The 25,192-nt window shown below is 35.4% G+C and overlaps 1 protein-coding gene across 7 annotated transcripts in view; it reads right to left on the minus strand.

Moving 5' to 3' along the window:
* The window catches only part of Rab3-GEF (Rab3 GDP-GTP exchange factor), a 1,186,669-nt gene that overhangs the window by 678,195 nt on the left and 483,282 nt on the right, over positions 1–25,192 (minus strand). For all 7 annotated transcript variants that reach the window (XM_090394443.1, XM_090394448.1, XM_090394444.1 and 4 more), the window contains one exon: positions 4,334–4,517. In XM_090394443.1, coding sequence (XP_090250569.1) covers positions 4,334–4,517 — 184 coding nt within the window. The remainder of the gene's footprint in view (positions 1–4,333; positions 4,518–25,192) is intronic.

The following is a 25,192-nucleotide window of genomic DNA, read 5'->3' on the forward strand; positions in this document are numbered from 1 at the left end:
TCTTCTTGTGGTCTCCATTCAGCACTTTGGCACTTTGTTTTGGGCTCATACTCAAAACACCACATTAATCACCAGTAAAGATCATTTCAAGGAAGTTTGAGTCCTTGTGAGCAGTTTTAATGAGATCCTTGCAGTGTTCAATTCGATACGTTTTTTTGGTCATCATTCAACTTGTGAAGAACAAATTGCGAATTCAATTTACGAAGGCCCAAACTCTCGGTCAAAATGTTGTGCACAGTTGATTTTGGAATTCCCACTTCATCTTCCATGAATCTCATGGACGATTTCGGGTTTTCTTTGAACTCGCACACTTTTTGGATGTTAACTTTGTTCAGTCCAGTTTTTGGACGGCCCGGCTTTTCGTCGTCCTCAAGCGTCTCACGACCATTTTGAAATCACTTAAACCACTCGTAAACTTGAGTAGGGGATAAGCATTTATCACCGTATATGTTTTTTGAAGCATTTGATGCGTTTTGGTAAAAGTTTTACCAAGTTTAACACAAAAGTCAATTGCAGCTCTCTGTTTGAAACTCATTTTCTGACCATTCGTCAAAACACGCTGTCACTCTTGGCACTATAACTCGGCTTCTAATGAAACAAATGTCATAAACAGTTGACACAACACTAATGAAGGTTGCCGCTTTCGACAACAAAAAGATACAACAGGTGGCATCACTAGTTTCTTCTATTTTCAAAAAGTTCAGTTTCTTTTTGGACAGAGAGTGTATGCAAGGGAAAATAAAAGGAATTATGTGGCAGTTTGGCAGAAGAAGCATAAAAGGTTGCAACATTAGGGCACATTGGAAGACTATGAAATTACAAGGAAAATATGATCTGCAGAAAAGAAGCAAGTAAATGCTATTAGAGATAAAGACGGTTACTGCTAATTGAAGAAGATAAGATTGTTAGAAGATTGAAAGAACACTTTGATGATATTTTAAATGTAGAAAGAAATATAACTCACATAGAAGTTCAATAATGGAAGAACCTCCTAAGCACAGATTTAAATATTACATCAGAACCTATATCTAAAAATGAAGTAACGAATGTAATGGAGCAAATGAAAAGCAGAAAGGCTTTGGGCAATGATAATATAGCAACAGAAATGCTTAAGACCACTAAAGAAAGTGCTGCTGATAAACTGCAACTGATCTTTAACAATGTGCTAGAGACTGAAAAGATACCTAAACAGTGAAAGAAGCAATAATAATCATAATCCATAAGAAAAAAGATCCTTCTAGATGTGAGAACTGGAGAGGAATTAGCCTACTTCAGTACTTGCAAAACTTTTCTGTAAAATATTGATATATAGGATTAAAAATGAAGTAGATAAGATATTAAGGCATGAACAAACAGTTTTAAAACAGGGGTGGGAATACTGTGCATCATATTTTTACTTTAAGAAACATCATTGAAAAAAGCATAAAACTTAGAAGCATTATACTAAATCATTATAGCAAAATTTTATAGATTACACTAAAGCATTTGACAATATGGCTAATTATTAAAAGTTATGGAATTCCTGACAAATATGTGAGAATAATCAAAGGAATGATGTATAAGAAAAGTAAAAGTTGTGTTATTGCACAGCAGACAACATCCAAATGGACTGAAATAAGATCTGGTGTAAGGCAGGGTTATGGAATGTCTGGTTTTTTGTTTCTGTTTTTGGAAAAGTTACAGGTACAAGAAGAGGAATTAAGTGGAATCCTATGTCACAGAAGATCTAGATTATGCAGACAACACAGTTTTGATATCATCAAAAGATTCTGATATACAAACAAAACTGGAAGACTTGTATAAAACAGCTGAAATGGTTGGTCTTAAAATAAATATTACTAAAACAAAAGTTCTTTAAAGAAAAAATGCCACAAAGAAATCAAAATAAATCAGCATGCTGTAGAAGGAGTTAAGAATTTTACATACTTGGGAGCAAATGTCGATACTGAAGATGGAACCGACAGGGATATAATGTAAAGCTATGCTGTTTTCGGAAAATTAAATAATATATGGACATCTTCAAAATATCATAATAAAACCAAAATAAAGATCTTCAATAGCAATGTTAAGGCTGTAAATGGATCATAGACATGGAAGCTGACCAAAAAACAAGGAGCTAAATTAAAAATATTTCAAGCAAAATGTCTGTATAAAATATTTAAAATATTTTGGCATGAATGTACAACAAATGATGACTTATACAAGCTGACTGAACAAAAATGCATCACCGATGAAATTAAAAAATGCAGATGGAAATGGACTGGACACATACTGAGAATGGACAGCATAGATTTCTAGAATGGCTTTGATATGGATTCCAGAATGAAAACAGAAAAGTAGAAGGCCTAAATTAATTTAGCAGAGAATGACAGAAAAGGAAAGTAAAATGTTTGACTGGCAGAGCTGGAGAAAAGCTGAACTGGTGTGTCAGGACACAGGTCTCTACAAGAAATGGATCTCAGCCATTTATGTGCCATGAGGAATGATAATTTAAATGTAAGAATGATTAAGTTATGCAACTATGTTAATGATACTAAATGCTTCATTCTTACCATTCATTCCATCATAATCTAGTTTCTCTGATCAGGTTAATTTGGTGATGCATTTCAAAATCACCAGCAACTAGGTCTGCAACAACAGCCCCACTATGTATTTGATCTTGTTAGAATCCACCTCGTGCCAGAGAACTTCAAACTCATTGCTATACGGAAGATTGTTCAAACTTCATACAACTCACTGGTACATGCAGTCCTAGCTTTCTATCCTAACTAGACTGAAATCATGCAATATCATTAGCAAGTGCACACCCTCTTATCTCCTATCTTGTCCATTCTTCATAAAAATACTGTACCCTTTACACTCAATATCAGTTGGTATATATCTGCCTCTGAGAACCAGGTCTCACTAATGCCTATTATCTGAGACTCTGATGCATTTACCAACTGATACTGAGTGTAAAGGGTACAGTATTTTTATGAAGAATGGACAAGATAAGAGATAAGAGGGTGTGCACTTGCTAATGATATTGCATGATTTCAGTCTAGTTAGGACAGAAAGCTAGGACTGCATGTAGCAGTGAGTTGTATGAAGTTTGAACAATCTTCCGTATAGCAATGAGTTTGAAGTTCTCTGGCACGAGGTGGATTCTAACAAGATCAAATACATAGTGGGGTTGTTGTTGCAGACCTAGTTGCTGGTGATTTTGAAATGCATCACCAAATTAACCTGATCAGAGAAACTAGATTATGATGGAATGAATGGTAAGAATGAAGCATTTAGTATCATTAAATTTAGTATCATATTACCCCCCCCCCTGTTGATGGTAAGAATGAAATGGTAAGAATGAAGCATTAGTATCATATTACCCCCCCCCCCCTCTGTTCTTGATACTCCTGGCATCTGAAGATGACTAATTGATATAATAAGTCATCTTCAGGCTTTTTTATATATTCTCCTATGTAGTCTACATAACCCAGTTGCACAACTTTCATATTCCAGTTCATATCTAATGCTTCACTTACACAGACATTAATGCACATCCTGAACAAATCTGAAATGGATGAACACACTCACCACAATCACCTCCATCATTAAGCATATTAATTTCATTAACATGGTTGCATAACTTACTCATTCTTATGAATAGATTCTTACTATTTCTCCCACCATGACCTGGTTTTCCTGACTTTCTGTAATAGGTTTCATATCAATAAATATTTTTTCTACACTCCTAATATCAAACACATTCAAATGAATCCATTTCTCTTATATAAATCAATTCTTTGCTCAAACACACACAGCCAAAAATTTGCATCAATTCTACACAGCCTATGCATTAAATCATTTGCTACTTTAACCCTTCTTAATTCACTACTATTATATCTCAGTAAAAACTAACAATTTTCAATCTCTCACTCTTCACTCTCGCTTTTTCTGGCCCTCCTTTCATATCTTCTCTCATACTATATCTATCACTATTTAAACTGTTTATACACACAAGATGATTTCTTTTACTTTTCTGTCTTTCAATTACATTTGTTGCATTTTTGACTTTTGCTCTGGGAAAATGAAGGACTAATACATTTGTCATCAGCAAGTTTTATGAGGGAATCACAATACCAAATAACATCCTTATTTTTATGTTTAACTTTACTTACCTGATTGTAATTACTAAACATTTTACCAGCTTCAGTGCGTTATTGTCTCTCCTTCTGCTGCTTAACATTTTTGTCCTTGCTATGCTGCTCTAAATAACTCTAAACTTTTTGTAATTCCCAAATATGCACAAATAGAAAATATGTGTACAAATGATAAATATGTAAATATCACTCACCACATCATCTATATGATCATCGGGGCCAATTTTTCTCTCTAAGGTTTTGTTTAGTCGGGATACCACAAGGTTACGGTAACTCTCATCTTCCATCAATTTTTTAACTCTACTCAGTTTCAACCAGCCAACACCTTCTCCTTCCAACACTGCATTAATTGTTTCTTTCAGGAACTGTTGATTCTCACTATATAAATTAAATACTTCATTATTATATTACAAAGAATGAAGGAAAAAAGTTATCAATTTCACATATGAAAATGGTACAGTAATTCTTCGGTTATCTGACTACAGAAAAAATCAATTTTGTGGTTGGATAATTGAAGAGTCAGTTAAATGAAGGTACAGTTCATGGTGCTGTACCAGAAGATGGTTGACACAATGTATTCAAAGGCTGGATAACTGATGGTTCGTTTATTTGTAGCTAAGATAACTGAGAAATCATTGCAATTGGACATTTAATATTAATGAGAATTAATGATTAAAAGAAAAAAATGTGGTCACTAATGTTTGAGTACCAATAACATGTCTTAAGTTCTTTTTCCCCTTTCTATTAAATTCCAACTTCTTAGCTAGTCAAAAAAAAATTGAAACGAGCAACAGAGTTAGTCGTGATTGTAGGGATTAATGATCTAAGTGGACATAAGAAGGATGTGAGGACAAATATCAGGAGACTGTTGAAAAGAGCGAAAGAGAACAGTGTAGTAAAAAAAGGCTGTCAGTGTGTTGCTGAGGTATGATGATAATAAGTTGCAACAGAGAGCCAAAATCATGAGTGGTATGCTAGCAGAGATGTGTGAGAAGAAGGGAGTGAAGTTTGTGGATGTATGGTATATGTTTGAGGGAAGAATAAAATTATACAGGCATGATGGGTTGCATTTAAAGGGCTTTGGAGTGAGTGTACTGAAGAAAGTGTTGCTGGATGAAAGTACAGTGTGTGTGCAAGAGATCAGAAGAAAGAGATGAAAGGAAAATCAGGAGAGTGGTACTGAAGAGAGAGAAGTGCTTGGCAGTGGAAACAGTAGTAATGTGAGAGATGAAGAGAGAATGGGAATGCAAGAGGAACAGGGAAATGGGGGGGGGGGGTGAGACATGGCATAGCAAGAGTGGATGTTGAAAGCAACAGTGAAAAATGTATAAAGATAGAGTATATTGCGATGTGGGTGGAGAAGTTTTTAGACTAAGCAGACGTATGTGGTAAGTGGTGATAAAGCAAATTGGGCAGGTGTGGTGGGGAAATCACAACCCACTCATGGCTTGGAAAGGACTGGCTATAGACCTACAAATTAACTGCTGTGTTTGTTTACAAATGTCAGAAGTATCAGAAATAAGGGGGATGAAATGGTTTCAGTGATAGTTTATTCGCCCTGAAATCACTGGAATAAGTGAAACATGGTTGAATGAAGATGATATTCTAGCGGGAATAGAAATGTAAGGACACAGTATTTTTCGCAAGGATAGAAAGGACAAGAAGGGAAGGGAACTGCTGCTGCTGCTGATAATGATAGCAGAGTATTTATGTCTGCAAAAGGTAGAAATGAAGAGAAAAATAGTGGCAATGGCTATGAGGCAGTGTGGTGTAACTTGGAGGTTGAGAAGAAGACAAATTTAGTTGAATTATGTTATAGGCCTATGAATGTGGAGGGGTGGTGATGAAGAAATGTATAAACAACTTTGATTAGTTAACAAAGGAAGGGTAACTATTATGGGTGATTTTAATTATGACGATATAGATTGGAATGAAGAGGGAATAAGAAAAATGAATTTCTCGAGCTCTGAGAGATAACTATATCAGGCAGCACATAAAGGAGGGCACGAAAGGATCGAGAGTGCTAGGTCTAATTATTTCATCAAAGGATGTGATTGTGAGAGGGGGTTGCACATTTCCCTCCAGTAGTGAAAGTGATCATGAAGTAATTACCTGTGTTGTGGCTGGTCATTTTTTGTGAGAAAAGGATATATTTGGAATTATAAGGTTGGTGATTATGACAAGCTTAGGAGACAGCTTGGAGTTATAACATGGAACGAGGAGTTGACAGTAAGAAAATAAATGCTGCATGGGAACTGACAAAGAAATATATAAGAGAATCAATGTTTGAATATATTCCGAAGGCCAAAAGGTTGAATAACAAAGATGTAAAATGGATGAATGTGGAGCTTAAGCATGGATTCTGTAAAAAGAAAGTAATAGTAATAATCAATTCACATATGAGCCTCCGTAGCTCAGTCAGTATAGACGAAGCCCTTTGGTCGAAAAGACCTGGTTTCAATTCCCGTCAGTGACACGAGGAACCTTTATTTGGTCTCTTTCAACTAAAGGTAAGTTAGTCGGTCTCATACGGAGGTAGGTTTTTTTTTTTCACTCGGAAACTCGGGTTTTTTCGTCCCCCAGAACAGGCAAACCAGCCCTGTGAACACACATGGATTACAGTCACGAATACATCCCAGCCATATGCCGGTCCCGAGCCCGGATAAAATTGGGGTTGGGGAAAGCAATGGTGAACTACCCTGTAAAAATCTCACCAGGAATACTTTGTGAGCAATGCCTACAAATTCACCTATGGCTGGAAACAGCTGAAAAGGAAAATCAGATCAGATCATCAATTCACATGAAGATTATAAAGAACAAGCCAGGAGAGTGACTCAGTTAGTAAGAAAATCAAAAGTAGATTATGAGCAGAAATTGGCAAATCAGGCAAGTAGAAGGAAGAATGATCATGGTAAGATTAAGTTAATGCATGAAAGTGGTAGAATGGTAACTGCTGCAGAAGACATTGTTGAAGTATTCAGTGATCGATTTATAAGCGTGTTTCATCCTGATGGTGGAATCATGAGGAACTTAAGTGCAGAGGTCATAGGAGAGAAAGCTTATTTGTGAGTGAGCAGGAGTTATTTGAGGAAATAACCTTGATGTCAATAAGGTGATATGATTTGATGACATATCACCACGCATCTTAAGGGAATGTTCCAGGGAATTGGCAGTAGCATTGGCATGCTTGTTTAATAAAAGTATTACAACAGCACAGGTTCCAAGGGAGTGGAAGGAGGGTAAAATTGTTCTAGTATTCTCTGTGATTATCAGCATGGGTTTGTTAAGAGGAGATCATGTTTCGCTAATTTACTTATGTACTATAACAAGGTGACATATACCTTGGATAGGAGAAATGCATGGTGTACTTAGATTATGCAAAGGCTTCTGACAGACTGCCACACAAGAAGCTGTTATATAAATTGAAACAGATGGGAATAGATAACAGACTTCTGACTTGGATCAGTAACTGGCTGTCAGATAGGTATCACAAAGTTGTATATGGAGGTGTGGTATTAAGAAAGAGAAAGGTCACTAGTAGTGTACCACACGGGTCAGTTTTGGGGCCGCTGTTGTTCAATTTGTATGTTAATTACATTAGGATGGGTTTAACTAGTGTTTGCAGATGATGCAAACCTGGGGAGAGAATGCAGTCAAGCAGATGTTATGGCCTTACAAGAGGACTTGTATAGATTGCATGAATGGACAAGTAAGTGGAACTGTCATTTATATGTTGTAAAGTGTAAAATTTTGAGATTTGGTAAGCAACAATGGGATGCAAAGTACGAGGGTGGTCTGAAAAGTTCTTGGCCTCGACCATAGATGGCAATACTATTAGCAAGTTTTTTTTTTAAAGTTGGTTGGTACATCTGTCATAAGCATCCATGTGAAATTGCAAGTCATTCTATCAAGTAGTTTTAAACAGCTGTCTGAAGCAAAAGTGCTGTATGTATCCCTTGAAATGGATAAACTTGTGCATCGTGTGGTTTTAAAATTCTTTGAAAAAGAAGGTTTAAAGCCAAAAGAAATTCATTCGAAGTTCATAAAAGTTTATGGGCACTCTTCTACTTCGTTTTCAACAATTAAGAAATGGGCTGCTCAGTTTAAACGTGGCCGTACCAGCCTTGAAGATGATCCATGTGAAGGACGCACAAAAAAAGTGTAACAACACTAGAAATCATTGATCAAGTGCAAGATATGGTATTGGATGACTGGTAAGTCAAAGTGCATGAAATTGTTGAGACTATAGGCATTCAAAAGAACATGTAGGATATATTTTGCATGAAGAATTGCAAATAAAAAAACTTTCCTTAAGATGGGTGCCGAGCTTGCTCACAGCAGATCAAAAATGCACTCGCATGAAAATCTCTGAAAGTGTTTGGAGCATTTTAACAAGAATAAAACGGATTTTGTGCATCGATTTATTACTATAGATAAGACTTGGATTCACTATTACAAACCAGAATCCAAGCAGCAGTCAAAACAGTGGACAGAAGCTGGTTGTTCAGCACCAAAGAAGACAAAGTCGGTTCCATCTGCAGGAAAGCTCATGGCATCGGTGTTTTGGAATGCTAAAGGTATTTTGTTTATTAATTATCTTGAAAAAGGTAAAACAATAACTGGGGAATATTATTCCAATCTTTTAACCAGACTAGAAGAAAAAATTCGCGAGAAAAGACTCGCATTTGCAGAAGAAAAAAAAATCATCTTTCATCAGGACAATGCACCTGCCCACAAAGGTGTTTTGGCAATGGAAAAATTAACTGTGAAAATTAACTATGAACTGTTGGAACATCCACCCTATTCTCCAGATTTGGCTTCCTCTGACTTCTATCTTTTCCCAAAACTAAAACTCTTCCTCGATGGTCAACGTTTTTCTTCGAATCAAGAGGTGATTGCAGCTGCAGAGGGGTATTTTGCAGATCTTACTGAGACCCACCACAGGGATGGGATAATGGCGCTGGAGCATCGCTAGAATAAATGTATTAGTCTTAAGGGAGATTATGTTAAAAAATAATAATTTGAAATTATAAATTCGTTTTTTCATTGTTATTCCGAGAACCTTACAGACCATCCTCTTATACACTTGGTGGGGAAACTTTAATGGAAGTATTAAAGATGAGATATCTAGGCGTAATGGTGGACAAGGACCTAAAATTCAAGGGCCACATTGCACAAGTTGTGAAAATGTCACATCGAATAATGGCAATGATAAGGAGGACACTGACATGCAAAAATAGACAAGTTATGATACAATTGAATAAGGCCTTATATGGATTATTGTGGTCAGAAAATATGACCTTACTTCTTGTTACAGACCATATTAAAAGTTGGCATCCCTTATCCGCTCTACCAAAGACCAACCACTTCCCCTAGACCTACCTGGTGTATACCAGGTCCCTTGCAGCTGCAAATTGTCCTACTTTGGCCAAACAGGCAGAACAACAAATATCAGGATTTCAGAACACAAAGACTAGATCCGGTTTCACCAGTACAGCCGCTCTGGGCTGGCAGACCATGCCTTAGATACCCACCATAGAATTCGTTGGAAGAAAACAAAAATAATACACCACAGCAAGTTTAAATATGAAAGATTATTCAAGGAATCTTCAGCAGCTCTAAAAAACGTTCCTAACCTCAACAAATTTGGGTGCATGAAACTACCCCAAATTTGGGAGACTTACAATTTGAGAACTTCAGCCCAACTGCCAAGTCAACCAAATTAGCCCACCAGAGGGCACCATTAGGACTTTAGGAACAATATTAGTTTCTTGCTTTCTTCCTAATTTGCTTTTGTTAGTGCCTGCGTGCACATACCATATCTTTATGTTCCTGAAGATGGCAACGTGACATTGCCGAAATATAGAAGTTATTTATTAAAGTTACCTTTAATTAATATACTTTATATGCGTTGTTAATTCTGTAAACTAATTACCAGTTATGTATGACCAACGTATAAGCCTTGCTACTAGAATTGAGAGAATGTAAGTTGCAGAGCCTCATAAATAGGAGGAAGAACAGGGTGTGGGATATGATTGAGACATACAAGCTAGTAAGGGGTTGTAATCATGTCAACATGGAGAAGATTTTTTCATAGAATGGGAGGAGTTAGGACAAGAGGTCATTACTGGAAACTGTATAAAGAGGGTGTGAGCAGAGGAGGGAGGAGTGGTTATTTGCATGGAAAGTGGTTGGTGAGTGGAATGCATTGCCTGAGTGTGTCGTGGGTGAAGAAATATTGAATCAGTTTAAGGCACAGTGGAATGAGCATTGTGTGCACTACCCACAATGAGTCTCTGACTCCATGGAGATCAAATAATAATAATAATATATCATTATCATCAAATTCCTGACATATACCCTCAAGGGACGTAAGGGATATGATAGTACTACATGAAAAATTACATCATTACTAACTTCCTATCTACAATTTTCCTCCAAATCAGTCTGTTACCTGTCAAGACTCCAACATTATCAGATCTTATATTACTATCTTTTAGGGCACTGTTTAGCATATCAATCCACCTATATCATGGTCTTCCTCTGGGTCTTTTCCTGCCAACCTGAAAGTTCTGCTAAACTTTCCTCTCCTATTCTACTTAAGTGTCCATACAACCTGAGATTAGCTCTACTAATGCATTCCTCGATGCTGACAATGTCAAGTCCTTTCATAATATCCTCATTTTTAATATGACATTGCCATTGATGCCATCTGTTCAGGCCCCCTAATCTTTCTCAGGACTCTAATATCTGCTGTTTCTAGTCTTTGGTCAAGTGTTTTACTTCTGACCCAGTTCTCAGATCCATAAGTTAAAATTGGTTTGAACACTGTCTTTTATACAGCTAATTTAGTGTTCCAACTAATTTCTCAATTATCCAATATGAATTTATTCAATTGACTTCCTACCATACCAGGTTTGTTAATTCTGTTGTCTATTTCCATATTTTACTAAAAACCGTGCCTAAGTAGCTGAAATGTTTTACTTGTTCCAAAGGTTCTTCGTTCACAACACAGTTGACATTTCCAAAGATTTTAACTATTTTCATTGTCTTTGACTTTTTATTGCTGACCTTCATACCATATCTATTACAACAGTTATTCAATTTAGTAAGGGAATCTTGCAAACTTGTAGTAGATTTATTTAGAAGTATAACATCGTCCACTTAATGTATGCTCTTTGCTTTATGTCCAATTCTGGGTTTAATACCACTTTCCTTCATAATGTGATCCATATAGATAATGAATAACAGAGGGGATAATGTACATTCTTGTCTCACACCAGATTTAACATTAAACCATCTTCCTGTACTTCCTTCAATTCTAACTGCTGACTTGCAACTCAAATAAAGACTAAGTATTGCTTGATATAATGCCCCATTGATGCCATATAACTGTAGCATATTGAATAGCTTCTCTCTTGGCACATTGTCATATGCCTTTTCCAGATCGACAAAACTTAAATACAGATCTTTGTTATATTCCCATGCTTTCTCAACTGTTTGTCGTAAAGTGAAGATCTGATCCTGACAACCTCTATTTGGCCTGAATCCAACTTGTTCTTCACCAAGCTTTTCTTCCACAATTCTTCTCAACCATTTCCTCAAGTATATTGGCATAAATCTTGCCAGAAACACTCAGTAGGGAAATACCTCTGTAATTCTCACATTCAGTTTCATTTCCCTTTTCGGGAATTCGTCCCTGTCCATGCCTTATGAACTATGCAGTGCAGCCACTGTAAGACTTTTATACCACCATACTTCAGCATTTCTGGTCGAATATCATCTACTCCTGCTGCTTTTCCACATTTCAAGCCTTTGATGGCTTTTTCTACTTCAAGTATGGATATGTATTCCTGACTGTATGCCTGTTGAGTGTTTTTTACCACTGTGTTATCACTGCTTGTTTCATTTAGCAATTTTTTGAAGTCATTACTCCATACTTCAAGGATATCTTTTTCTCCCGTTTTTATGTGACCTTTATCATCTCTAAGTCCTTTTACAGCACTGTTTCCTCCATTTCTAAGCTTCTTCAACAACCTCCAGGATATCTTAACACCTTCTTGATATTTATTTTCTATATTCTTGCCAAAGACCTCCCATGACTTTTGTTTAGCTAGTTTTACACAGTGTTTAGCTTTCTTACATTTGTCTCTGTATTCTCTAAGAGCACAAGCTGACTTATTTGCCAGGAACTTTTGATATGCTTTCTTCTTTTCCTTCGCTGCCGCTTTAACTTCCTGTGTCCACCATGGAGTTCTGATTTTTCTATCCTTACAGACTACCTCACCACATGCCTCTTTGGGTGAATCAATCAGGGTTTTCTTCAAGGCTTGCCAGTGAATCTCCAAGGTTTGGTTCCTGTTCTCAAACTCTTTCATTTTTTTCTTCAACAATCTTTGTGTATTTTAGTCTACAGTTCACATTTGAGAGCTGTTCAACTTTTATTCACTTTAAAACTTTCTTACATGTTATTCTTTTCAATATGAAATTCAATTTTATCCTGCTCAAGACTAAATAGTGATCACTTCCAATTTCAAATCCTCCTCTGTACACTCTGGTGTCCTGCACCAGGGAGAAAATATCACTATCAACAATAACATAGTCAATGAAACTTTTCTTATTCCTTGCATCTTCTCTCTGTGAATTTGTGTACATTTTTATGTTGGAACATGGTGTTAACCAGTCCATGTCCTGAGCAGAAATCCAACAGGTATTTTCCATTATTATTAGCTTTGCTCTTTTCTCCAAATTTTCCCAAAATATTTTTGTATGTCTCACAATCATTTCCTACTCTGCTATTTAGATCCCCAACAATGACCAACTTTTCCTTTTTCATTGTGTCAGTTGCTTTTTCTATAGCTTCAAAAAATTCCTCCGCTTCTACCTTAGTAGAACCTTCTGTGGGACCATAGGCACAAATAAGTCTCATTGTCCAATTCCCCGTTCTGATATTAGCCCACATCACTCTACTTGAGACTGACTGCCATTCAAGAAGATTAGCCTCATATTTTGTGTTGAATACTATGGCTACTCTTTCTTTTCCTTGATTGTCATTGCCCGAATATAACATTTTGTATTTATTGCTCAGAAAGATCTCACTAGGTTTTGTCTTTTTTGTTTCAGTCACCCCTATTATGTCAATCTGGTAGTTATCTAATTCCTCAGCTAGCTCCATTTCTTTACCATTCAGGCTTATTGATGATAGTACCGATCTTTAACTCTGGTGATGTTGAGTTAGGGTTTGCTTTCAATAATATATTTCAAATTTAATTATGTAAAGGTAGTTGTTAAGGCCAATCACCCAATATGTGGATATTAAATGATTACAAAAGGAAACGATTTAGTATCAGTTACTTCCACACAGACTTATGTCTCAACTGCTGATACAGTTACTATGAATACCAAGGATCAAAGTCTTCCAGGAAGTTCTTGATTGAATAAAGGTATAAGAAAGTATGATCACATTAAATTATGGAAATCCAATATCACAACACTACAGATATTGGGGGAAAGAATGATCACGTGCAATAAAGATTTATACCTATGCTTTGTCAACTGTGAAAAAGCTTTCGATAATGTTAATCACTCTGTTTTATTTGATATTTTGCATAAAATAGGAATAGATAAAAATATTATGAGAATTTTGTTCAGAATATACAAAACCCAATAAGCCAGGGACAGATTTGAAGGAGAGGATACTGAATGGATCCTCCCCATAAGAAAGAATGTGAGGGAAGGGTGTGGGATGTCCCCACTTCTTAATGTCTATAGTGAAAGGATGATGAGAGAGGCCTTGGAAGATCTGAAGGATTGAATAAAGATATCTGATAAATAATATAAAAAGTTTTGAATACCTTGGGAGTTGGATAACCGAAGACAATAGATCTAATTATGAAATTAAGAACAGAATTAAAAAAGCAAAAGCAGCATTTTTCCAAATATACCACATATTGGGAAATAGAAATCTGAACAAGCAGTTGAAAGTAAGAATCCTCAAGACAACGATCTGGAGCATGGGGACATATGGATGCGAGTCCTGGACAATCAATAAGGAGATGAGTGACTGACTGAATGCATTTGAAATGTGGTGCTGGAGAAAAATTGATCGTATCAGCTGGACTGAAAGCGTGAGAAATAAAGAGGTTCTTAAAGGATTTAAAATGAAAAGAGACTATACAGCTAGTATCTAAAGACAAAAAATAGCACTTACAGGACATTTGCTGAGGGGGTTCTTCTGGAGAGCTTCCCAGAATAGTATTGCAGGGGATGGTGGAGGGAAGGAGAGGAAGAGTAAGACCCCATACATACATACATAGCTCATGGCAAAAACATGATGTTAAAAAAGAGAATCATGATGTCATTATATATTAACAGAATTGAGGAATTTAAAATATTTTAAGTTAAAACTTTGAAGGAAATCACAGATCTAATCCAAGGAGTTGGAAAATTAAAATAAGAGTTAAAAGTAAAAGTCTTAATATGTTATAATAAGGGGAAAAAAACATATATCATTATAAATTCAGATCTAAGTTCACAATCCAGGTCACAGCTTAAGGAGCCACTTGTAAAAAGTCATTCCAGTCATTCTTATAAGCACAGAGGGTGCACTCTTTTACAATATGTTGCATAGTCTGTCGTGGAGCACCACAGTCACATTCTGGAGATGTTTGTCTGTTCCATTTATAGAGAGTATCTCCACATAGGCCATGGTTTGTTAGAATTTTATTTAGCACTGTCCATGTTTTGTGAGGTAGATCTGATCCTGTAATGATTTGATCACCTTTAAAGATGTCATGCAAATGTTCTTTCGTATTTTCCTTCCATGTTTCTTCCCGTAGTGATGGATGGTGAGATTTCAATCTCTATTGATGTTAAGAGTTGGGAGATCCTGATGAATAAGTAGGTTCGGATTACCAGCAATTTTTTGAAATTCACGGACAAAAGAATTCAATGTACGCAGTTCTGTAGGAATAATGCCTGCTAAAAGAGGTAACCAATATGTTGGGGTCAATCTAATAGAGCCTGCAATTAATCTTAAGGTATTGTTCAATTGAGAATCGATAATCCTTGTGTGAGGGCTATTTAGCCACACAGGAGCACAATATTCAGCACTTGAGAATGCCAAAGCAAGGGCTGTTGTCTGAAGAGTAGAGGCTCTAGAACCCCAGGTAGTGCCCCAGAGTCTCTGTAGGATATTATTATGTGTCCTTAGTTTATATGCCAAGTTTAAAAGATGTTGCCTGAAAGTGAGAGAATGGTCAAGTGTGACTCCCAAGTACTTAGGGAATGTATTATATGGAAGTGTAGTGTTGTTCAATTCAATTTTTAGTTTCACATTTGTCAAGTTATTATTTAGATGAAAACAAAATATTACAGTTTTGCTCCTATTTAAACAGTCTCCATCTTTTAAAATATTCATCCAGAATAGTTAAGTCAGCTTTTAGAATTTCTTCTGTACGATTTATGCATTTATGCTGTGTAGTTATTTCTATATCATTGGCATAACAAAATTTCCTTGATGTAGTGACAGGAAGATCAGATATATACAGATTGAATAATAATGGAGATAAAACAGATCCTTGTGGCAGACCATTATTTAACTTCCTTTCGCTGCTAGTTTTATTACCTATAGTCACTATAAATCTTCTATCTCTTAGCATATTGTTAATAATATGGACTATTGTTTTACATGGGATAATTTTATATAATTTATATAAACGGTGTCGAAGACTGTTGACAAATCAATAAATGCTGCTGATGTTTTTAAACCTTTTTGAAAACAGCTTCTATGTGAGTTACCAAAGAGAGAACCTGGTCACAACACCCACGATTTGATCTGAAGCCAGCTTGTTCTATTGGGACATTTTTAAAAATTGTGGAGCTTATTCTATTATAAATAAGTCTTTCAAAGAGTTTATAACAACAACTGAGGAGAGTAATAGGTCGGTAACTTTCCAGTTTATGATTAGGCTTACCAGGCTTTAAAATTGAAAGTACTTTTGCTTTTTTAAAAATAGTGGGAAGTTTACCAGTTGTAAAAATGTTAGTATAGAACTTTGTTAACCTAAATCTTGCATTTCTTCCCAGATTAATCAAACGTTTTGAATGAATGTTATCAAAACCAGGAGCCTTACCAGGCTTTAATTCCTTTAAGGCTGCTTCAACTTCTTGCTGCGTAAAAGGGCGTGCAAAATTTGAAGTTATAGGTGAAGACTTGCTAAATTCTTTTAATTTTCTCTTTATATATCTTGTATGCTTTTTATTGATTGGGATACGTGACATATTAACAATATGTATAGCTAGTTGATCTGGGGTGATTCTTGGTTGTTCTTTAATTAAAGGAGCACTACCACCTAGTTTCCTAAGAAGGCTCCAAGCTTTACGGCTGGAATGAGTAAAGTCTATACCTTCAACTGTATTTACCCATTTTTTCCTTCAGGATATATCCAAGTTTTCTAAGAGTCGTCTGCTGTTTTTGGGTCATTGCTTATCTGATATTCATTATAAAGTAATTCAGATAAGCAATGACCCAAAGTAATTCTTCGCTCCAACCATGATTATAGTTATGTCTAATACCTCTAGGAATACTTTTCTTGGCAGCAAGCAGGACTATGCCTATAAATTGATGAAAATTATTACTTATTGGAGATATCCAGCGAACATTTGTCAAATTCATTTGCGTATTTATTCCAGTCAGCCTTTTTAAAATTCCAGCGTGGGATAGGCTTTGATCTTACAAGTGGAATTGAAATGCCAATGTCAATTAATACCAGTCTATGTTGGCTATGAAGAAAGTCAGTTAAGACCCTTCTCAGATTTTGCATAGGGTGACCTGAATTATTTTTGCTCACAAGACATAAATCAGGGTTATAGTCACTTTTCCAGGCCGCAGATTTAAAAGTGCCTTTGTCTTTGGCATCAAAGACTAAGTGAAGATTATTTAGTTCGATCCAATCAACAAGTTTTTCACCACATTCGTTGTTTCGAGCATAATTCCACTGTTCGTGGTGACTATTAAAGTCCCCAATATAAATTGCGGGATGTTCAGCAATAGGAATAATTTTTTCCAGCCAAGGTGATCCAGGTGGCTTATAAATATTCGTAATTGTAATATCTTGAACTTTTATCACTACTGTATATATGTTTTCTACAATATTTTGAGATGGAAGAAAAACTTCTTTAAAACGATTTAGCACATACGTTGCTATTCCATATACTTCATGATCAGTTGCACCAATAGCAGTGTAACCTGAAATGCGACATGTGACCTCTTTTAAGGAGCTGTTCAGGATCAGCAGCACGTGCTTCCTGGACAGCAATCACATCAACATTGTTGGTTAACAATAATTTCGATAAATAATCGCATTTAGCTTTGCTAATAGATTCAATGTTTAATTGACAAATACGGAGTGTAGGGCCAATGTTTCTAAATTCTGGTTTCTGCAAGTCACTATATTCAATAAATTCAGTAGACATCATGAAATTGGCCAGGAGATCCTTAGGATGGACTGGCTGCCTATCGCTCATTTAGCACCACCCAGGGGACACATATAGCTTTAGGATCACTATGGACGCGAGCAACTTTGTCCCCCAGAAGACCCCAATGGAACTGCAATGGAAAGACAACATCAAAGATTGGACGGATAAGAGTCTTACAGAAGTAAGAGATAGAGAGGCACGGAAGCGGACTGTTCATCAGCTGCAACCTTCTTAAAGAGGAGCCCACTTTTTCGACTGCTCTAACCTAATCCCACAGGATTAGATTAGAGGAGTCGAAACAGTCAACACAGACATATGTATACAAGAAAAATAGATGGAGAACTGACAATTATGAAGTGAATGAAATATCATCAGTTGGCAAAAAATGGAGATTTATTTATAACTCTGCAAACAATGATGTAACTGGAGGGGTTGGAATAATACTTAAAAAGAAACTAGCAGAAAAAGTAACATCAATTGAAAAGTGTCTGAAAGAATTATTCTCATAACCATAAATACCAACCCAAAACTGACAATAATATCCACATATGCTCCTACAGAATGTGCTTCACTAGAAGACAAAGACACCTATTATAAAGATCTTTCTGAAACTGTCATGAACATCCCAGTTCACAACATCACATTTCATTGGTGGCGATTTTAATTCCCATATTGGTGAAGACATTGTCAGTACTACTAAAAATGTGGGTAAATATATTTATCAGAAACCACAAATAACAATGGACATTCTCTTATGAACTTCTGCAATAGCCATAACATGGTAATTACCCAAACCAAATTTCCTCATCCAAAAGGAAGACTATGGACCTGGGAACATCCAAATGGTTCTCATTCCCAAATAGATCATATCCTAATCAATGGAAAGTGGATCAGATCAATCAAGAACTGTCAAGCATATAATACTGTTGAACTAAACTCTGACCACAGAATAATCAGTGCACACATTAAACTTTCACTAAAAGCCTCTAAAAATAACAGCCCTACAAAGAAACAATACAACTGGGACAAACTAAATAACCCTCAAATTACAGCATCTTTCCACATCACATTAGAAGACAATATGGAAAACATTCTTAATGATCCAGTTAATGAAAAGTATAAAGGTATCAAGGCAATAAACATAACATCCAACAAAATTCTTACAAACAGCAACAAAAAAGACTCAGAAAAGTGGATTATCCCTGAAACTGAAAGATATATAGATGAAAGAAATAAGGCAAGGACACTCTACTGCTTAAACAGGAATGAAATAAATAAAGATAAATTAGACATTTTAAATAACAAGGTCAATGATGAACTAATGATCAGAGACAAAGAAAATCAAATAAATAAATACTGCAAGGAACTTGAAAATTATAATAAAACTGGGGATACTAGAAATACTTTTCAAATGATAAACCATATCTGTCATCACAAAACAAAAAGAAGTGGAAATATTGTCATACATGACAAAAAGGTAGACAGCTATCAGTAAATTTGAACTTGATGAAAGAATGGAGAAACTACTTTCAAGAATTACTGAATGTTGATAATTCCCAACATTCAAGTCAGTTAGCAGAACTGCATCTAACTACAGCTCTATCTTGTGAAGACTTCACTGAAAAGGAACTAAAAATAGCAATAGATCAAACCAAAGCACGAAAGTCCCCAGGGACTGATGGAACCAGAACAGAAGCTTTCAAAAATGCTAGGTATAACACATATTCCATTCTCCTTGCCATAATCAATCAAGCTTTAAACACTGGATAATACCTCAACAATGGAAACAAGGGCTTACTTCCTATACCCAAAAAGGGCAGTCTCAATAGAATGGATAACTACAGAGGTATCACTATCAATCACAGTTAAAATCTACAATAGGATGATACTCAATAGAACAGAACCTTACTTAATACCACATATGCTCATTTTAACCTTTATACACCTCAAAAAAAGCCTTTGACTCCATTGATAGAGAAGTAATGTTTAAAATACTCAGCTTTTATGGTCTACCCTCAAAACTCATACAAGCAATCTCAGTACTTTATAAAGTAATCTTTAAAACAGAAACATCTGAATCCTTTCCGGTGACAACAAGAGTCCTGCAAGGTGATGTATTAGCACCTTATTTATTTTTGGTATGCTTGGACTACATCTTCCAGACCATCAAACACAGAAGATCTTGGTTTTAACATTAGAAAATCCACCCACACCATGCAAATAACTGATCTTTACTTTGCTGAGAACAAATACACAAAAACATCTCAGTCTACTAGAGGCGCAGGCTAAACTTATTGGTCTGCAGATCAACATCCAAAAGTCCAAAGTATTCTCAATAGGTTATGAAAACTTTATATTTCATATCAACAATAAACCTTTCAAAAGAGTAAAGGACTTTCAATACCTTGGATCATATATCAGCAATACAGAAAATGATATCAGAAAAAGTAAACAGCTGGCTCTAGGCATCGATAACAAACTCTGCCCCATCTGGAAATCATCGTTAATATCATTAGACAAAATTAAAACTATACCATGCAACCAGTAGATCCATCTTCTTGTATGGTTCTCAAAGTAGGACAATAAGCACCAAAAAAACTACAGACCTAATTAACTCCTTTGGAACTACCTGTCTCAGATTGATCCTTGAATGGACTGTGTCACTAATTCTGTGGTGTCAAATCTGGCTAAGCAAGAACCACTTGTCAATATTGTTGTTTATTATTTTAACGGTATAATAGAACACAGAAACTAAGTAAATAATTAATTTATTAACTTGATGCTGATATTTCGCTGGTATTATAACCAGCATCTTCAGAGCACAAAAACACTGTTTGTCACAATACGCGAGACTAAAACAACATGGTGATTTAGTCTCGCGTATTGTGACAAACAGTGTTTTTGTGCTCTGAAGATGCTGGTTATAATACCAGCGAAATATCAGCATCAAGTTAATAAATTAATTATTTACTTAGTTTCTGTGTTTATTATACCGTTAAAATAATAAACAACATGTTCGACGAACACATAAGTCTGTCCACACGTTTAAGGACTTGTCAATATAGTCAAAAAACTGCAACTCAGATGGCTTGGACATCAACTCAGACATTGCAAAGCCTCACCCTTTATGGAATCTCTCATCCTGTACAAACCAGAAGATGGCAATCACAGTAGAGGAAGACCATGCAAACAATTTTGGCAATACATATGTGAAACCATCACTAGACTGAACTGTAAAACTCCATCTGACACCACTTAGCTCAAGATAGAGAGGCTTGGAAGACCATAATTTGCAATCTTTAATTTTTAATATAAATCTCTCTTCCCTTTTCACACTGTATCATATTGTGAATAAACCATGGTGAAAGATCATTTTATTTCCATTTCAGAATGCTAAAGTAAGGCAACATTTTTCCTCCACATCTCTGAATAAATAATAAAAGATGCAAATAAATTATAAAGAAAAGATGGGAAAGGAAATGAGTGGCAATACTATATGTATTTAGGTTAAATTTAATTTTTTCTGATAGTTAGATCTAAGTGTACTTTTAGAGTGTAGGTGAATGCCTAGGAAAATGTTGAATATGGGTATGATGACAGGATCAATATGAGAAATGAGAGTCTGTAAGGAAGTACTATAATTCTAATGGATAGCAATATTTCTCTGGAGAGTAGGAATCAAGGGGGTGAATGATATCAGACAAAAGGCAGTGAGGAGCATACAGTTTTGAGCATTGGCAAGATTGCTGGTACTCATACTCTTGCAGTCATGCTCACCTTTCTTCTTGCATGCAATTGCTGAACAAGTGAATGCACATAATGGGATGTAAGAGTTGAATATTCAGAAAAGACGATAAATGAAATGATACATATGCAGCATGAATTGGACAACTGATGGAATGAAAAAGGGTGCAAATTAAGTGAAAGAGTGAAAGAGAGCCAAGAAAAAGAGAGAAACAAAATTGACACTTTATGGCATTTCCATTACATAAGGAGGTGTTAACAAAACATATATCAAACACTTGTTCTATTAGCCATTCATCTCTCATTCTGTTTAACACATTCAAGTCAGAATGTGTCTCATGCTCTGTTCACATGAAATAAGACATCCCGAAGTGAATGTGTTAAATGACTATATCATCTTAGATCTACACACATCTATTCTTGACTCTTGAATGCTAACATTACATTCCTTCCTAACATCTTCATTTTTTATTCTTCTTAAGTATTCTGCCATTGAGCAGGTTCTTCTCTTAGTAGCAAAAACTTTAATTGCACTCTCTTCTGTTCTGAGCCTTCTCTTTCAAGGTTGTGTACCTGTCTCCATTCAGCATGTCATCTAGCATTGTTTTCCTTACTCTTCCTCTGGGTCTTTTTCCATCTATTTTTCCTTCGACGGCATCTTTGATGATTCCATTTACTCTCAGAATATGTCAGATATAGTTTCCCTTTCTTCTTTTTATCCTCTTTAACAGACTTCTTTTTTCTTCTCTTTTTATGACCTTTTTGTTAGTTATTTTATCTGTCCATTTGATTTTTTTCATCCTTCTCCAAATCCACATCTCAAAGCTTTCCAAAATCTAATGTGTAATGGTGTGAATTTACAATAATATGAACCAATTAATAAAAAAAATATTTCATTCACATTACAGTTAAAGTCTTATATGGTCCTTCTTATATTTAAAGCCTCTTTATAAACTACATTAAGTATTTTTCCTCACTTGGGTACATTATGCAAATATCTTTACTGCTATGCACCCAAGAGCAGGTTAAATATAACTGCCCATGTGAGAAACAACAGGACTGAAAATCATGTTGCAATCCTGTTGAAAAAATGTTGCAATTTGGCATTGAAAGCATTTGGCCTAGAGACTTATCAACCATCACTGCAGATGGCTGATTTTATTTTATTTTAAAATTAGGAGAACAAAAAAAACAGACTCCCTCTTTCTACAGTCAGTCAGAATCAAAGTGTTACTGATCATTTGCACCTGGTCATTCTAGAAATTCAGTGTTGTGTGTCTATCGCAGTTATAATTGTGCTCTGATAAATGCTGGTTAGAAAACCAAAGAAATATTCATCATCATCACACTTTTCAAGGATTTAGGTCTAGGGTGGTTTGTTCCAGCCGTAGAAGTCACTGTTGAGTCTCTTTAGAGGATGTCCTGGTTTTCTTTTTCCTAATAGTTTGTAATAGAGACTTATCAACCATCACTGCAGATGGCTGATTTTATTTTATTTTTAAATTAGGAGACAAAAAAACAGACTCCCTCTTTCTACAGCCAGTCAGAATCACCACTCTATAGCATTCATATGGAGGAGGACTCTCGCCTGTAACAAACTACCATGATCATCGCATAAAGCCGTCACTCTCAAGTTTTCCACTAGCCTCACTGGCATGCTGATTTTACGAGCAGTGTTGGAATTCAGAAATTATACTGGATATTTCCTGGATCATCCTCATAAGTAATGTTATCTATAGATTTGTAGGCCATTTCATGTTCTTCGAGACTACTTACTTCAGCAAAGTGTTACTGATCATTTGCACCTGGTCATTCTAGAAATTCAGTGTTGTGTGTCTATCGCAGTTATAATTGTGCACTGATAATGCTGGTTAGAAAACCAAAGAAATATTCATCATCATCACACTTTTCAAGGATTTAGGTCTAGGGTGGTTTGTTCCAGCCTTAGAAGTCACTGTTGAGTCTCTTTAGAGGATGTCCTGGTTTTCTTTTTCCTAATAGTTTGTAATTTAATACCTGTTTTGGTAATCTTTCTGTTTTCATTCTTTCAACATGTTCCATCCATTTATGTTTATATTTTTTTTATTTTTTCTATTACTGATTCCTGGTTTAATTATTTCATAATTTCTTCATTTCTTTTTTAATCAAATAGAGTATACTTTGCAGTTATTCTCATAAACTTTATTTCAGCTGTTATTAATCTTTGTTTGTCTTTCTGTTTTATTGTCCAGATTTCATTTCCATATCTGAACTGGTAGGACTAATGTATTGTATACTTTTAATGTAGTTTGTTTTTGAACTACGTTAGGTTTAAATATAGAGTTGATTACATTTGTTATTTTTAAATATTTTGCAATTTTTAGGCTTATATCTTTTTCATTTTCATATATAATCATACATCCTAGGTAGTTAAATGAATTCACCTGTTTCAGAATCTTGCTGGCCTGGTTGGAAGAGTGGTTAGCATATCCACTCTCCAGCCAAAAGGCTATGGGTTCGAATCCAAGCGTGGGCATGGATGTTTGTGATTGTCTGTGAAAATACAAGTGGTGGTGGTGGTGATGGAGAGTTGTAGAGTAGGTGCCCTCCCTTGATGAGTCTTGGACTCCCTGGAGGTGTCTAATAATAATAATAATTACTATTTTAGTTCTTATTGGATCTTGTCCTTTAAAGGTCATCATCTTTTATTTTTTTGTTGATCATTCCATAATTTTTGGTTATTTCATTTAAATTTAAAATAGGTTATCTTTCTGTAAGTTATCTTCGCAATTTGTAATTATTATTTAATCATCAGAAAAAGGAGCATGTTTAAGTTCATAGTAGGAGAAAGTTTAATACCTTGATGGACTATATTAAATATAGTTTCTGAAAGGGGACATTCCTGTTGGACGCCTTGATTTAGCTCTCTCATATATAATAGTTCATAATTTAATCTCATTTATATTTGATTATTTTCATATATACTTATGATAGCTTTTAGAATATTATTTGGTATTTGTCTTTCTTTTAATATGTTAAATAAGATACTTCTTTTACTTTATCAAATGCTTTTTCAAAGTCAATAATGTAATATGTGTTTCTAAATTGTATTCTCTTCTTTTTACTATTATTAATTTTAGGAAAAAGGCCAGGTCTATACATGATCATCCTTTCTAAATCCAGTTTTGTAAGAGATATTAGTGAGTTTAATAAATATATATCGTTTAATAAATATAAAACCTCTCTTGGTGTTGTTTATACCATAAAACATTATTATGAATGTAATGTATATTGCATTTTCAGAGAGAGAGAGAGAGAGAGAGAGAGAGACAGAGGACAGTAGAGATGATAGCAGACAAATCAGTCAACAAGAATAGAGGTTCAGTAGAGAGTCAGAGTTAAGGGAAGCAGTACACACTAGGCTATCTGGTATAAGATAGAAGGCAAACAGCACAAAATATGTAGTTGGTTTGTTGAGCTTACTTGTCAATGTATGTCAGCTAATTACCTTTGTGCCTCCTAGTATATAGCTGACATACAGTGACAAGTAAGCTCAACAAACACATAAAAATTATTATGAGGGGCAACAATTACAAGAGTAATTACATAAAACAGCATGTGATGAAGGGAATGTAGAGTTTGAAAATGATGGATCTGCTAACATCAAAGGATAATGAGGAGAGTGATCATGCAGTCTTGACCTGCAATGTCACTAAGCATATGGAATTTTTAGTTAAGAAGAGTAACTACAGGACAGTGATTATAACTAGAAAGTTGGTCGCTAGGTGGTGAGTGCTAAAAACTGATCATCATATGGACAATGACAAGATAAGTTAATTTTATATTCATTG

Source organism: Typopeltis vanoorti, chromosome 6, assembly GCF_054136105.1.
Source record: "Typopeltis vanoorti isolate ZY-2024b chromosome 6, IOZ_Tvanoo_1.0, whole genome shotgun sequence".
NCBI classification, from domain to species: Eukaryota; Metazoa; Arthropoda; class Arachnida; order Uropygi; family Thelyphonidae; genus Typopeltis; species Typopeltis vanoorti.